Source organism: Delphinapterus leucas, chromosome 18 (genome assembly GCF_059928025.1).
Source record: "Delphinapterus leucas isolate spDelLeu-1000000601 "Yukka" chromosome 18, BTC_Dleu_Yukka2, whole genome shotgun sequence".
Taxonomy (NCBI): domain Eukaryota; kingdom Metazoa; phylum Chordata; class Mammalia; order Artiodactyla; family Monodontidae; genus Delphinapterus; species Delphinapterus leucas.
In genome coordinates, this window is record NC_143146.1 from 9,621,498 (window position 1) to 9,637,281 (window position 15,784).

The 15,784-nt window shown below is 40.1% G+C and overlaps 1 protein-coding gene across 3 annotated transcripts in view; it reads left to right on the forward strand.

Moving 5' to 3' along the window:
- FGF14 (fibroblast growth factor 14) overlaps positions 1–15,784 on the forward strand; it is a 626,541-nt gene that overhangs the window by 441,221 nt on the left and 169,536 nt on the right. The window contains exon 1 of one of the 3 annotated variants that reach the window (XM_022576822.3): positions 7,730–7,922. The exons of the other annotated variants lie outside the window; for them this stretch is intronic. Within the exon in view, the coding sequence (XP_022432530.1) occupies positions 7,730–7,922 (193 nt within the window). Of the gene's footprint in view, positions 1–7,729; positions 7,923–15,784 lie in introns of those variants that run through there. 3 annotated transcript variants of the gene reach the window in all.

The window sequence follows — 15,784 nt, forward strand, 5'->3', positions numbered from 1 at the left end:
TTTAATAGATGGAAATCTGTTCCCTATGAGAAATAAATATATCCAGCAAAATTAATCAACAAGACTGTTATAACATTAATGCAATCAATTACTTCTTGAAAAATCTAACTTAGAACACTTTAACATTCGTTTCGATTATCCTTTGAATCTAAAATAAAGGTCAATAATACTATCACAGAAAAAATAAAATAAGGTTTTGAACTTGAATTATAAGGAAGGGATACACATTCATTCTTAATTAACTACCTGAAAATTTGTCCCAAGTGCATCTTAACATTACTTTTTGATGTTCTTCCAAATGAGTAAAAAATGAAAAGGGTCATCAGTACTGACTAAATTCTCAGAATTACCTCATACATTTTCAAATAAAACCCATTTAATCCAGAACAAAGGATGAAAACATAAATGTCAATATATCCTTTTTAACTCTACTCAAGCTCATCCCAAATTAATTTATGATAACTTATTTGTGAAAAAATGTTGGGCCTTCATATTTTATCCTTAATTTTAAGTGTTCAAAAGTGATTGACTCACAAAGGGAACCATGTGACAAAATGGAGTGAGTCGCTTATTGTGTGGAGATGATCAAATAAGTAAGCAGGAAATATTTGAGGAATGTTTGTTTCCATCCTATCAATCCTTCCAGTTCAGACTCACAGGGAGATAAAAGAATTAAAACAACAACAACAATAATAATGAAACTAAAGATATTTCAGAACACAGTTTCTCTGAAGCACTTAAAATCTATTTTAACCAAAAGATGTATGATGTCTAAGCAAAATACAGAGCATGACAGGGTTAATAAGGGTACAGTCCCACTGATAGACTTACATAGTCCCATTATACCCCATTTCGTTGAGTCTAAGATGCAAAGGTTTTTTTAAAATAAATATCTCTGAAATTGATATACATCTTGTAATCTGTGATGTGACATAGTTGAACAAAATGTTTCTTTTCCTTTGTAGCTAAATGATGCATCTTAAAGTCAATGGGTTCTTAGATCCGATGAATTTGGTTACATTGAAATAATGGCTGTGGCAATGACATATATGAAGAAACATAGGTAGACTGTTACTTTGTGAAAATAAGAAGTGTTAACATTTAGTAATGACATCAGTATCACAGAATATGCTCTTTAGAGTTTTTTGTTTATTTGAGGTTGAAATAATGCACTTGTTTTTAGTAAACAATACGAAAACTTACATATTTGGAATTTAAGCAGCCTACTCAGTAAAATAAACTAGAATATAACAAAAATGCAGAAGGCAAGGGGAAAAGGCTCTTTACATAATGAAATCAGTATCAATAAGACTGTTTCTTGTCTATATCGTCTCCTCCCTTAGGCTTTATTTACTTTTGTATTTATAGATGATCAAATATGTTCATCTAGTTTCCAATGATGGATTCAATGTAACAAATTTGAAAAGGGGGCATATTGTCAATTGGCAGCCTGAAAGCAAGGGAGAAAACAGGATGTGTATTGGGGGGCGGGATGAGTCACAAAGATCAGTAGCATTGTCCTCTACAATCCAAGTGAAGTCAGCCTCGCAACCTTCAGTAAGCCCCAAATCACTGTTGGAACTCAGAACTCAAACTACATGTCCTCTTAGGGATATAGAATGGTGATTCGGGAAGGTTGTGATAATGAACAACTTGTATTAGGAAGCCACAATATAAATGTCATTGTTCTTGTTGGGACATTAACTTACTTGAAGGTTGAGGTCTTAAATAATTGAAGTGGTATTTTAAATCGTATATAAATATATGATTATATTGGGTTGGCCAAAAAGTTCGTTCGGGTTTCACGTACCAGCTTACAAAAAACCCGAACGGACTTTTTGGCCAACCCAATATCTAATATAGAATTGTCGTGGATTTTTCATATTAAATATTTTGCTAATGCTTTGGTTTTAAAAAAATTACATGTCATGTTAAGTTGAGCCTAAATGATCAAGCAAAGTCTAGAGGACTCTCTGTATATCCTATTTACGGGGTTGAGATTGTGTATATTCCAAATAGAATTTTAGATTTCTTTCTTCTCTTAAAGAGATCAAGCACCATGGGGTAATTTATCCTTGACAGACTGGACTAAGCAAGATTTTCTGTTCCTCATATTTGGTGTTAACTGTTTGGCTGTCTTTGTATCCAACTTCTTAATTCTTTAAGCCCCTACTCTGCCTTGCCCCATTTTAAGAACTGGGTATGTGGCAGTCAACAAATGAGACACAAAATATGTTCCCTCTTAGGCTTGTGTTTTAAAAGAGCAAGATAGTCCAAATAAAAAGATACATATTAAAATACATATATAAAAACACATAGAATTTTTAAAAGTTGTGACTGCTATGCAGAACCTTAAATCAGGGAAAGAAGAAGGGATTGACTGTGTTTGGAGGTTGCTATTTTAGCTAGATTTGTAAGAGAAGATCTCAACTGGGATGATAATAAGTGAGCAAAGATTTTGCAGGAGGTGAGAGAGTCAGATGGAAGAGCAAGCACAGAAGTCCTGCCATAGCAACGTGCCAGGTAGGTTGAGGAAGGCAACTGGTGAATGAAGAGAGAGAAGCAGAGATGGTGTCAGATAACAAATGAAGGTAGATGAGAGATACAAATCACATGGAGCATGATTTGTAGGCACTGTGAGGACGTCCTTTGGTTTTTACTGAGGTGTAGGATTTTGAATAGAGGCGTAATATAATCTGATTTATACCTTTAACACTTTGGTCACAGTGTTGAAGGCATATCAAAGAAGATCAAGGGTGAATCCCAAGGGACCAATCAGGCTGCTATTGTAATAGTCCAAAAGATCATGGTGGTGGGTAGCAGTGCATATAGTGGGAAGTGATCTTATGGTAGATCTATTTTGAAGGTAGAGTGAATACATTTTGTTGAGGAATTACATAAGAGGTACTAAAGAAAGAAATGAGATTAGTTTGATGCCCAAGTTTTGGGGCCGGAGGAAGAAGAAGAATGGAAATGTCATTCCAGAGATGGGGCAGATTGGAAAGCAGGTTTGAGAAAGAAGAAAGAGTTTAATCTTGGCCATGTTAAGCCCGAGATGCCTACTAGACATCTTCATAGAAGTGTCAATGTAGGACTTGGTCATTGAAGAAATGAAGACCTTAGTGATGAGTTAAATGATTACCAGTAGCTATCATTTATTGAATTTGCACTATTTGGCAGGCACTGCTGTGTTTTATATACATGTTCTTATTTAATCCTCATAATAACCTTATTGCATTATTGTGACCATTTTACAGAGAAGAAGAAATAGAAACTTAGAGAGGTTTAGATGAATTGCTCAAGGATGCACAGTCAAGCCTATGATTGCTTTACTCCAATTGTGATTTTAGCTACTGTTTTATATTACCGAGGGGAGTGTGGGCAAGAGGCAGTAAAAGTGTCCCAGGTTGAAGGAAAAACATATGCAAAGTAGAGGGGCCAAAGGGAGCATGGCATCTTCTGGAGACGTTGCGAGCACAGGGAAGTAGTTGAATAATCAGCTTCTAATGAACTAATGCTTGTGTGGTACTTTACAGTTTTAGAACTCTTTTCTCATAGGCACACATACTAATCTCTGTGAGGGAGGGAAATGTTTTTATTATCTCTATTCAGTGAGTGGGGAAAGAGCCTTACAGAGCTAAGTTCACAAATTTAGTCAATTATGAACCAAAGTTTGACCTTGGGCTTCTTTATTTAAAAAAATAATTTTTACATTTCTAATTACTTAAAATCTTTTCAAGTACCCAGTTCGGAGGTGAGGAAATGTACATGGGAATACATACATTTTGATCTTGAAAAAGACATGGAAATTGGAAAAGAATTTCCGAGATAGAAATGAGTGATCTGGGACATCATGACAATAATAGCTGTCATTTTTAAGCACTGAGGATGTACCAGACAATGGACAAGGATCTTTACATTACTAAATTTAACCTCACAAGAATTAAAAAGGAGATTTTATTATCATCTCAGTTTTAGAGGTGAGGAAATTGAGGCTGAGAGAAACTGAAGCAACTCACTGGAGGTCATTATACAGCCAGGATGGAGCAAAATCCAGAAATGAACGAGACTGTCTGAAATCAGAGTTCAGACGCCTAACAGGTTGGTCAGGAGCCACTCTACCTGATCAGTACTATATTGTTTGTTTTTGTACATTCAAAGGTGAAATGAACGACACCGAGGCGGTTCTCATGAGTGTAACATTATTTTCTGAATTACAGCAAGGTATAGGATTTCGGTTCACCCGCCCTGAACGGTTTTCACTCTGGTTTTTTGCACACGCTTTTATCACAGCTTAAGACAGCAGATGGCTCTCTTGCGTTTTCTTTCACTTACCTCTATCTGTAAACAACTAAACAGCGTTTTGGGGAGGTAAAAGGAAAACGTAGAGATGAAGCTAAAAGACCTTGATTAGCCCAGGTGCTGCCCCCCACCCCATGCTCCCTTAAAACCAGAAACCACCTAAGATAGAAGCGTTTAAGGCTTGTGAAATTCACACTCTGAGTAGACGCCCCGGGACTGAGGAGTCCGCTGTTTCAGGCGCTGCGCCAAGCGTTGGAATAAATCAGGAGAGAGTATTTCTTGGTTCTCAAAAAGCTGAAAAGCTTCATGCTCCAATGTGGGTTACTAATGCCAGTGGAAGCCGTGAGGATTAATTTCCTTTCCGCCTTGGGTGGCTTGGGCTGGGCAGCGGAAAGCTGCTTCTAAGGGCAGAGAGTATCGGAGCCTCTCCAAGCCAGCAGCGCGCCCACGCTCAGGGGAACCTGCTTGCTCTCCGCGCGCCCTGGCTGTGGCCGGATCCTTGTCCGCGGTGCTGAACCGCAGCTGGGCGTTGAAGGGAGGGGTCCGAAGGAGACAAAAAACCGACCTTCCCTTGGATTATACAATCCAAGGAATTGGGGAGAACCCTGAATTGTAAGAAAATGCCCGGAAAGAAAAGAATTAACACAGCTATAATAAGAAGCAGCTTAATCTCACTCTGTTCAAATTATTATACTACACATGTATATCACGAGGATTAAAAAAAAAAGAAGCTAACTAGGTTATGTAATTTGGGGCAGTTGTACTAGATTGAAAAGGTCACTATACTTAACATTTTGCTTCTTTGAAAAACTCATTACTAGCTTTAGGTAAATATGTTTGCTTTAATTGTAAAGTCGTTCGGAAATTCCAATCTGTACTGTCTGAAATGTCCAGATAGCCACTCTTCAATAATGGAAGGTAGGAGTAGCTACTATTTCTGTTCAATACGACTTATTTCGGTGAATTTCTTAAAAGAAACACTTGAATAGCCTTTTATTAGATGTATCCATCTCTGCAAATGTCCTTCCCTTTTAAAGCAAGAGCATGGCTATACTAAATACACTTAGTAAACATGTAAGAACAAAGACATGTAAAAGAGAGAAAAAAAAAGGTAGACATGGAGCAAAATAGTTAACACACCCTTTTTTCTTTAGCTTTTCTATTTCATAGGAGATTAAGGATTGCAAATTCCTGGGAAAATTACTCATGAATATTCCTTTTAATAATCGTAGTTATTACATATATAGAGATTTCATGTATATAAAACATGGTAAGGTGGGGAAAATAAGCTTACAGAGTATGTTCTTTAATGTTAAATAGTATATACATTATTCTAAAACCAGTGATACCTGCATTGGACCCAAATCTACACACTCCTCTTAGATGAAATTCTCTTCCCCAAGAGAGGCTTATTGGTAAATACAATGAAAAACAGCTGAGCACTAATTGCTTCCTTGGAGAGACTGTGGATAAGTTCCCTAGAGCAGAAGGTGTCTAGCCTCCCTGTAATCAGCCCTTGTCTGAACTTCTTCCACTTGCCTGGTTGCAAGTCTCTGTAGTACTTTACTGCCTATTCCTGAGGCAAAGAGAAAGTGGGTGTTGGTTCAGAACTGCTCCCAGGGCTGCCTTCCGAGTGTGTCTCTCCTCTTTCCAGCTCTAAAGCGGTCACCAGAAAAGTGATTGTTACAAGTACCAATTATCAGATGAGTTTTCTTTCCTCCGTTCTTCACACTGGATTGCGAGAAGTGTAGTTTGTGCGTTTCTTTTCTTTACCTTCTTGGAATGATAAGCAAACAGTCTAAAGGGAAGAGGAAACGGTAAGAAGCCATAGGAGCAAAAGCTACTCATAGTTCTGTGGCTCGGAGTGTGTCCTAGGAACCAAGGATCTGTATTCATCCAAGCACGCATTGTTTCTCTCCCAACCTCCTTTTCTAGGGTGCTCTGCACTGGTTCCCCTCCTCCTGGACCTTCATGTTTTTGGTTATCCATGACAGAATGCTGCCAGGACACAGACAGGAAGTCAAGGAGAAGAGGCAGCAGCTGTTGTATTTGAATTTCAGACATAGTTCATATGCTTTGCTCCCTGGCTCCCTACCCAGGGACGCCAAAGACGGCAGCTCAAACTGGAGTGTCCCTCAGTCTGGCTGCTTTCTGTTGTCGCTGGAATACTGTGACACCCCGCCCGCCCTTAATATTCTGTGGTAGCTTCTTCAACATTCCGTTCCCGCTGCCGTTCTGCAGCAGCTACAGCTGCTGCCATCTCTTCCTCCAAGTGCTAGAGAGCAAATTTGGGAAGGGGGTCTTTCCGCACCACCTCTCCACGCCTTGTCCCTTTCCCTCCTCCCTCCTTCTTGCTCTGCTACAGTTTCAACACGACAAGCCTGCTTTTCCTGGGAGCAGAAGGGAGAGTCCAGCAAGTTTGGGTGGATTAGGTAGGGAGTGGAGGCGCCTCCCTCCTCGGGACACACTCTCCTCCCTCCCCCCCGCCCCCTCCTCCTTCCCGGGCTGGAGAGGCTCTGGTGCTGAAGGGATTAGCGGGGAGGGCGGAAACCACCTTGCGTTCCAACCACGGCTGAGAGTTTCTGTGGACCAGGAGGCACGTTAAGATCCAGAAGCCCTCGCTAAGCCTCGGAAGCCTCGGAGACCTGCGAGTTTCATCCAAGAAAAAGCGCACTGATAATTCCTTCAATTCCACCCGCTTTGGCTTAGCCTCTCAGCACCCCACCCCCCTGCCATCCGTTTTGGCTTTCTTTTACAGTATTACTAATATTTTTTAAAGTCCTTATTATATATATACCTTTTTCTTTCCTTCTGAAGACTGGCCTAGGAGGGGGACGGGAGGGGAGTGTAGCGGGCTGGGAACGAAGCGCTCTGATTTGAGATCTCCGGGGAGAAGATTGCGCTCTCCAGATGCTGATCTCCAAGGCACTTGACGATCACCGGCGGACTCCGAGAGCGGGCGGCAGCGGCGGCACGGGCCGGGGGGCCGCTCGAGTCCGGCTCTGAGTCCTGCCCAGCGCGCTCTGGGCGGACCGACGCGCGGGACCCGGCCGGCACCTGCCCTCCATCCCTTGCCCGGGAAGAAGGCAGCCGGCTCGACCTCCCGCCCGGGAGGCGGGCCGGGCAGGAAGGCGGCGCGAGCGGCGGCGCCCGCGGCCCCGGCCCCGGCCCCAGTCCCGGCTCCGACGCGGCGGCGGCGGCGGGCACGACCTCGGGCTCCCGGCGTTCGCCCCGCCGCGCCCCGGGCGCATTTGCGGGCCCGGCCCCGCGCTGCGCGGAGAGGGCGATGGGTCCCAGGCGGGACTGAGCGCTCCCAGCCCCCGGCCCCGGCCCTCCGGCCTGCCCTCCTCGCCGGCCCTTCCCGCTCTGTGTCCCCAGCTCCCTCCCCTCGGCCCCGCCCTCCTCCGGACCCGGTCCCGGGGCCACCATGGCCGCGGCCATCGCCAGCGGCTTGATCCGCCAGAAGCGGCAGGCGCGGGAGCAGCACTGGGACCGGCCGTCCGCCGGCAGGAGGCGGAGCAGTCCCAGCAGGAACCGCGGGCTCTGCAACGGCAACCTGGTGGACATCTTCTCCAAAGTGCGCATCTTCGGCCGCAAGAAGCGCAGGTTGCGGCGCCAAGGTCTGTGCGGGTCCCGGTTGGGAGGCGCGCCCTCGGATCTATCCCCTGTCCCCGCCTGCGTGGGGCCTTTTCGGGCTCCCCTGCCTCCCTCCGTCTCTCACCCCCCCCTCCCCCAACACAAGTCTCGCTCCCGAGCGCTCCGAGCGCCTGCCGCCCTCGGGAGCTGGGCATCTGCTCCCAGGCAACCTGTAGCCACTGAAAACTCGAGCCGCCAGGCGCCGGCAGGTTGGCCCGCTCTCGCCGCTGCCTCTCGCCCTCCGAGTCCGACGCGGGCCGGCTCCCAGGGAAAACCTCTTTCTGCCCTGAGGGTCTTGGCTCCCCTCGGGGTCGCGCCGGCTGCTTCCAGCCCGGTTGGAGATGCCGGGAATTTCTGGGTCTGGCCTCCCGGGTCTCTTGGAGCCCCCTCGGCTCCCGGACCTTGGCGGAGGGGCTGGTCCCCGCCTTGCGCTCAGCAGGGGCTGGGGTAAGAGAAGCGAGCCGAGGGTGTGTTGGAGCTGAGAGCCAGTTCAGGAGATTTACTGGAAGGCTGCTTCGCGGGCAGCACGGGTCACTCTGAAGCCCTTGGGTCGCATCTTGGGATGAGGAGAGGGGCGCAGAGGGCGGAGAACGAGTCCCCATTGGGGGTTTGGCAGAAGTCCCTTCTACGTGGTAGTTTCGATTCAAGGACTCGCGAATTACGTGAGGCCAAAGAAGCAGTTACTACATACGGATGACTCTAATAGTTGCCTTACTATACATATTTTTTGAGACATAGCTAATGCCCAGCTTGACCTTCTGTTGCTGCCTTTAAAATGCCAGGGTCTGAGAAGGCGACTCACTCCTGAGCTGGAGCCCAGCGCCTTTTGTTCCTTTCCGTTCCTCTCCACATCCAGTTGCTAGGGGTGGTTGTTTGGAGAGCATGTGGAGTGTTTTGTGGGAGAAATGGGGATTGCTTGCTTTTCATTACTAAGTGGGCCCGGCAGGAAACACTGAAGAAATATATTTACGTTAATAGGAGTATATGTTTGCCCAGCACATTGTATTCCTGGTGCCCAGCTGTATTTATTTTAAGTTCCCTGTTGTTCCAAAGATGTGTGAGAGAAGCATATGCTGTACGTGTGTATCTATGTGAATGTGTGTATGTGTGTGTGTCCCCCACACAATTGCAGATTTACGACCGAAAGTTTCAATGCTTCTTTAAACAAAGACTAGAACTAATTTTTTTTTTAATCGCTCATTGTCACAGTTAGAACTTGCAGTTACTTGCTCTTAGAATCTAGCTTAGAAGGCAAACATCTGAGGAAAATCAGAATGGCATTTTTAAGGTAGATAAATTATATAGCTATAAAAGAAGGAACTTCATGATGAAGACTTCGGGGACAATATTTTCAGACCAGTGTAGAAGCTATTAAGAAAAATGGACTTTAATTTTACACTTTAGCCTAGAGGATGATCCAGCAAACCTTGGTATTATAAGACCAACTCAACTGTTTTAAACATCGTTGACACATGGAGGGTCACATTATCATGACTTAACATATTTGCTTCTCCCCTAATTTCATCTGATTATCTTTTAGAACACAGTTTTCACCAGGTAGAGCTCCAGTGTTGCCATCTATTTGAAGTAAAGAAACATATTTTTTTCTAGATAGGACTGTTTAATATAAATGATGATTAAAACTTAGTGCATATTCTTTAAATATAAACCAGTAGATTATTTTCTAAATATGAACAATAAATGTTCTGTGTCATATCGGGTGATGGAGGAGGGTTTGCTTTACACTTGCGAATTTTAAGATGGGGATGAATTTTAACTTTTTACCAGATGAAGAAAGGCATCTGAGCTCTCTGATAGTCTATTTCAACATTTGCAACCCTGACTGTTCTCTTGACATTCATGAGTTTGCGGTGATATATTTGAAGTCACTTCTGCTACCTTATTTTTGGTGGGAGAATGGAAAAGAAGATAAGCCAGAGGAAATCTCATCAAAACCTTTCCTTTTATCCTTCTCATATATCTTATATATCAAGAAATATATTCTTTAGTGAAGAGAAATATAGATATATCTCTTGAGTATCAGAAAGGAATTATTAATTTAAGCCAAAGAAATTCTAAAACTATGTTATGTAAATCATATATTGATATATAATTACATGATTTCACAATATATTATTAAATATAACTATACATAATTATTTTATTATTTAATTAAATATTCTTTTAGGAAACATTTTTTAAGCATAAGCATATTTTCCTTTTCCTCCTATACTCACTCTTTGCATAAGAACTGACCCCAGGAAATTTTAAAAGTCTGATTTGTTAATTTCAAGATATAACTTTTAGGTATGACAATTCCATATATCTTTGTATTTGAAAATTATTAATTTGACAAATAGTTATTGAATCTTTGTAATATGTCAGGTCCTGTTCCAGGTATTATATGTGGAGTGTTGAAAAGAACAGACGAATCTCCCTCCATCATGGAGCTTACAGACATGGGGTAGAAAGTCACTGCATATGGCAAGGAACAAATTAATATGAATTACAAAAGTCAAAGTCCCAAAAAGCACATAAAGGGCTGAGGTAGAGAACCACGGGGGTGGGGGGGTGAGGGTGGGTAGGAAGAGGGACCTAATTAGATCAAGTAGGCAGGGTGGCCACACCAAGAGCTACAGGTTGAATGCTGACATCTGAGAAGGATGCAGAGGTTTGACGAACAATGTGTGTGAAGCCCCTGAGGTGGGAATAACCTTAGCCTGTTGGGAGAAACAAGGGAGGTGTAGAAACTTTAAGTACACTGTCATTTTATATTATGTCTATGTTGTCTGCAGTTTGCATTTTGACAAGGAAATACAAATATATTTGACATGTTTGCCAACAAAATAAGGAATAGCTCGATATTTTGTCTTTTGGGAAAGAGTAGTATACATTTCTTAAATGTAGGGATTTTTTCTTTTTAATCCTCCTTTAAGTAGTAATTTAATATAAAGAGTATGACATATTTATTTATCCCTTTTGGTCAAACCTTACCCCCCAACTCTGACCACCTCCTACCCCCATAAAAGGATGGCTTTTGTATCTGTAAAGGACAGAAATTTGCAAGATGGCTTAGTGGTCGTGGTGAGCATCACATTTTATCTTACCTTTCCAGATTCATCTTCCTCTACTCTTCCTCTAACTCCTTAGACTCCAAACATCATTCAAAGTTCAACCAGGGACTTCCCTGGCAGTCCAATAGTTAAGACTTCGCCTTCCAATGCAGGGGGTGCGGGTTCGATCCCTGGTGGGGGAGCTAAGATCCCACATGCCTCACAGCCAAAAAAACCAAAACATAAAACAGAAGCAATATTGTAACAAATTCAATAAAGACTTTAAAAATGGTCCACATGAGAAAAAAATCTTTAAAATATAAAATAAAAGACTTGGTCTTTAAAAAGCAAAACCAAAAACCCCCACAAAATTCAACCACATGGTTTCAAATCCCTGTGCTTTTGTTTGTGCTTCACTCCGTGTATAGATTCTTCTTTCTTCTCTCTTCACCTGTTGAAATTATCCCCATTTCTTGAAGCTTGAAAAAAAGTGCCAACTCCTCTGAGAAGTCTTCCCTCATTGCAGAGAAGTAAAAATAATTCTCCATTTTATACCTCATGATTGTTGTTTATGCCCAATAATAATTAATTCGCACACATATTCAGTAGATTGTAGTTGGGAGCAGCGTCTCTGTTTTCTGCACTCATAGGCTCTCAAATCTTGACAGAGTGTCTGCCATGCCCTGGGTACTTGTCACTGCCCTCAGATTGAAGTGAAATAAGGAATGTCAACATCTCCAAAGCTGAAAAAGTGTCTCTGAACCAAAGTGCTCTAACTAGATCATTTTAGAAGTAAATATACTTTTCATAATTTTATATCTTTTTTACTTTCCCTAAATATACACAATATAATCTATCCCTTTTTTCAGGGATTGGAATGTGACTACATATTTGTGAGTTACTCTCAAGAATGCAAGAATATAACCAACCTCACTCAAAGGCTTAATGTATGAAAATAGATACTTAGAATATCTGTTAATTTAACTAAAGAAATAAGAAGGTACAAGGAAACCAAAAATTTGCAAACAGTTTTATTATTTGGAATCTCAACAAGAAAAAAAGAAAACTGAAATAGAACCTACGTGCAATGACGTATATGAACATTTTATCCTAAAAGTGTTGCATTTTTGTTATTAGCTTTTAAACCAAACAAGATCTTTCATTTTTATAGGATAATAACCTTTCAAAATCTTTGGTATAGCTAATGCAATTGTGTTTTGAAATCTATTCTTTTTTTGGCTACTGTCATAGGAGCCATGGTATCATGTGTCATGTATGTTTACTCAATAGTTTTGTGGGTTTCTTACTGACACATTTACTTAGAATAAATTACAGATGTCATAAGAAACAAGGACTGAAAAATGAGCTACGTAAAAATTGTTTTCAACTTACTCTTTTGTATAAAAGGCAGAAATATATATATATGCCTATATATATTTATTTTGTTCCTCTGTGATAATGAAACTCATCAGCTATCCTAATAAAAGAGAAGTGGTCTTCCTTCTTACAAGGTACTATTTAAGGAAAGCCATGCTCAACATGCATGCAACATCAACAGCCAAGAGTTATCAAAAGTCCACCATTCTTGTGCTACTGCTTCTGAGCCATCACCATTGAAAATGCAAAGACTGCCTGCTTATTTGGGCTCTTTAGGTCAAAATAAAACAAGAGGGTATTTTTCTCCCAAAAGATCATCTTCCTTTTCTTTTCAGAAGTGTATTTTTTTTTTACTTTTTTAGGGTCATGTCTGTGGGAGTCTTCCTACCTATCTTTTGATAATACCTGTTGCTAACTTTTTGATAATCAGAGTTTTATTATTTGTTAGGTTTATTAAGGCAAGACAAAACTATAGTTTTTCTAATCTGAACTGTCTCATTTTTTTAACAAGGGCTATTTTGTCAAATGTAGGGTTTCTAAGTAAGAGATACTATGGGCATATTACTGACTTGGTACATAAAACAATTTTAAAGATTTTTTAAAAAGCATTGACCTTGCTTCCTTATATATTTTTTCTGTGGCTTAATTGTTATGATTTCAAACATTCTGCATTTGCTATAGGCTTCTGAAAAAGGATAATACCACTATGGTGCAATAAATTAAGTGGTGGATATGAAAAGTGTAAGATAGCATAGTAGGTCAGGTAAGATGCAAGTAAGGTTAAGTAAGATGGTTTGCTTTGGGTTAAGTTAGATTCATTGATTGAGATGAGTTTACATATATTGAGAAAATGGTCAGTACTATTAACTGGTGAAGAAATCCTTTGACATTTCTTTATATAAGATTTCGGAAGCAACAATTCCTCTCAGACCCCCCACTAGGTTACTGTTATCAGTTACAGATTTCACTTTATATTTCAAATTACTATAATTATTAGTACAACTCTTCTACATTTACCTCCCAAATTCTGTTTGTCTGTTAATAATTTTAGTCTATATAATGTTACTATAAGAAAATTATTTTAAAATAGACAGAAACCTCCGCTCTCTTCAATGTAAAATGATATCTTCTAAATTTTATTTACTAATTTAAAAATAATGGCAGAAATTGAAAGGGAAAGGTAGATGAAGTATTTTTCAATCTGATTTATCACTTAGTTCCAAAATCTAGGTTTCTTTCTAGGTGTATATTAATTCCTCTCCAAATGGTGAGAAATTTTAGCCACAAAGGGCTATGATATTTAGATAATACAAATTGTGTGTGATGTTTTAAATATTGTCATTTTGGCACTCAAGGGCTAAAAACAAACAAAAAAACCAACCAAAAACCAAAAACATAATGGTAAACTCAAGCATATAAGAGACCGTTTTAGGGGGGTTGATGCAATTTAAAGTCAACTGCACTGTGTTGACATGAACAGAAAACTAATTTAGTAATTTTATCTATAATGATTCCAGCATTCATTTTAAGAAATTACTATAATTTAGTAGTTTTATCTAATAATGAATATATCACCATTCACTGTTTCCTGGGGGTGAAGGCTAGCAGTACGGCATGGTAGTAGGAATCTAGCCATCTTTTATAGAAACCATTTTATGATAGTTACCACTTTGTCATTCAGGAAAGAAAAGGTTATTTTCATAAAGCTGTATTGTGTGAAATATTTTTTGTGGAATATGTTTCACCCTGTGCTTTTATAGTTCTTTGGTATCAGGTTTAATAGGGACGCATATGGTATGATGATGGGGGACAGCCACTTAAAAGTCAGTGTCTCACCAGTGCCTGGCATATAGATAACACTCCACAGCATTTACTGAATGAATGAAAGATCCTGTATTTCTCAGGATTTACAAGTAACAGCATAGAGTGGCAGTTGAGATCAGTGTGCACATGGCAACGGCTATAATTGACTCAGGCACTGTGCTCTTGAGTTCTGTTTCATCCTCACAGCAAGCTTATGTAGTAGGTATGCTACATTATGCATTAATTGATGATACACTAAAATATTACCCATCTATCCATTTTATAAATAAGGTATCTAAAAACCAAAGAAAAGAATGAGTAAATTGTCCAAGTTTACATAACATTAAAGAGTGGAGCTGGTTTTAAAAGCCAGGTTCCAGGCTGACTCCAGGGTCCCTACTCTTAACCAGTGCCAATTCTCAATTGCCACATATTTTATTTCATTTCTTCAATTAGTTGAGATTCATCACCATTTCATAGCAAAGGAAACTAACACTCAAAAAATGTGAGTTTTGCCAAAAGATTGATAAATCTTTATCACTCGTAGCGAGTGATAAAACCGGAATTCAAAAGCAAATTGGTCCTTCAGTCCTCTATTCTTCTCACTACTTTACACTCTCAATTCTTCATGACATCAACATTAATGGAAAACACATTATTTCAAGGCACATAGTAGATGCTCACCATATATATCTGTTGATTGGATGCATGTAATAATGTGTTATTTACTCTTTAAAATTGAGGGTGTAGGAAAGTTTGCCTGGAATTAGAGACTTATTTGTGGGATTTGGGGAAAGAGACAGTAAATAAATAAATGCTGTATTTTACCAAGCCATTTTTGACATAGGAATGTAGCTTTGGTTTTCCAACAAGTGTTTGGAAGTGACACATGTTTGATGTTATCTTCCTAATGAATTGCAGCATTGACCTGAAATTCTGAAAAGGATTAATTTGGAGGGCTTTCATGAGCATGTAGTGACTTCCATGATAGGTCTTTCATTAATTTTCTTAGATTATATATTTTCAACATTTCTTATTTCTGTTAGGAAGCCTTGTTGTTACATTCCTTATTGGCTTTATTGTACATGATAAACTGAAGCAAACCAACAAGGTTATGGAGTCACAAATCAATCATAAAAAATATAGATGGCTAGAAATCTTGTAATGTATGTTTTATGCTGCTTTTGAGTTAACACATTGGTTCACAGTCCTTTTCCAATGAGTTCTTAGATCTTATTCTTAATACCAATACCAGAAAAATGTAATGTAGTCAAGACTAAGTTGTTTTTAAATTGTATTATGTACTTTATAGAGATTGCACATGGATGAATGTTTATTTCTGGGGCAGGCTTACAAATCTAGTTATGTGTTATTTAGATATTTTATTGGCTTATCTGACTCTTCTTTTCTTCTTACTTTGCTTACGTGGTAAAACTAACTGGTTAATCCAACTGCCCACCTACTTTGTGCCTCTACCTACACAGCTGATTTTGCCTGAAGAAAAACACACATATGCATGGCTTGGTTCTACTTTAAATCCATAGTCAGTAACATCAAGTGGGCCCTTGGTACATTTTTTAAAAATCTATTTCCGCTTAAATAGATTATATTTC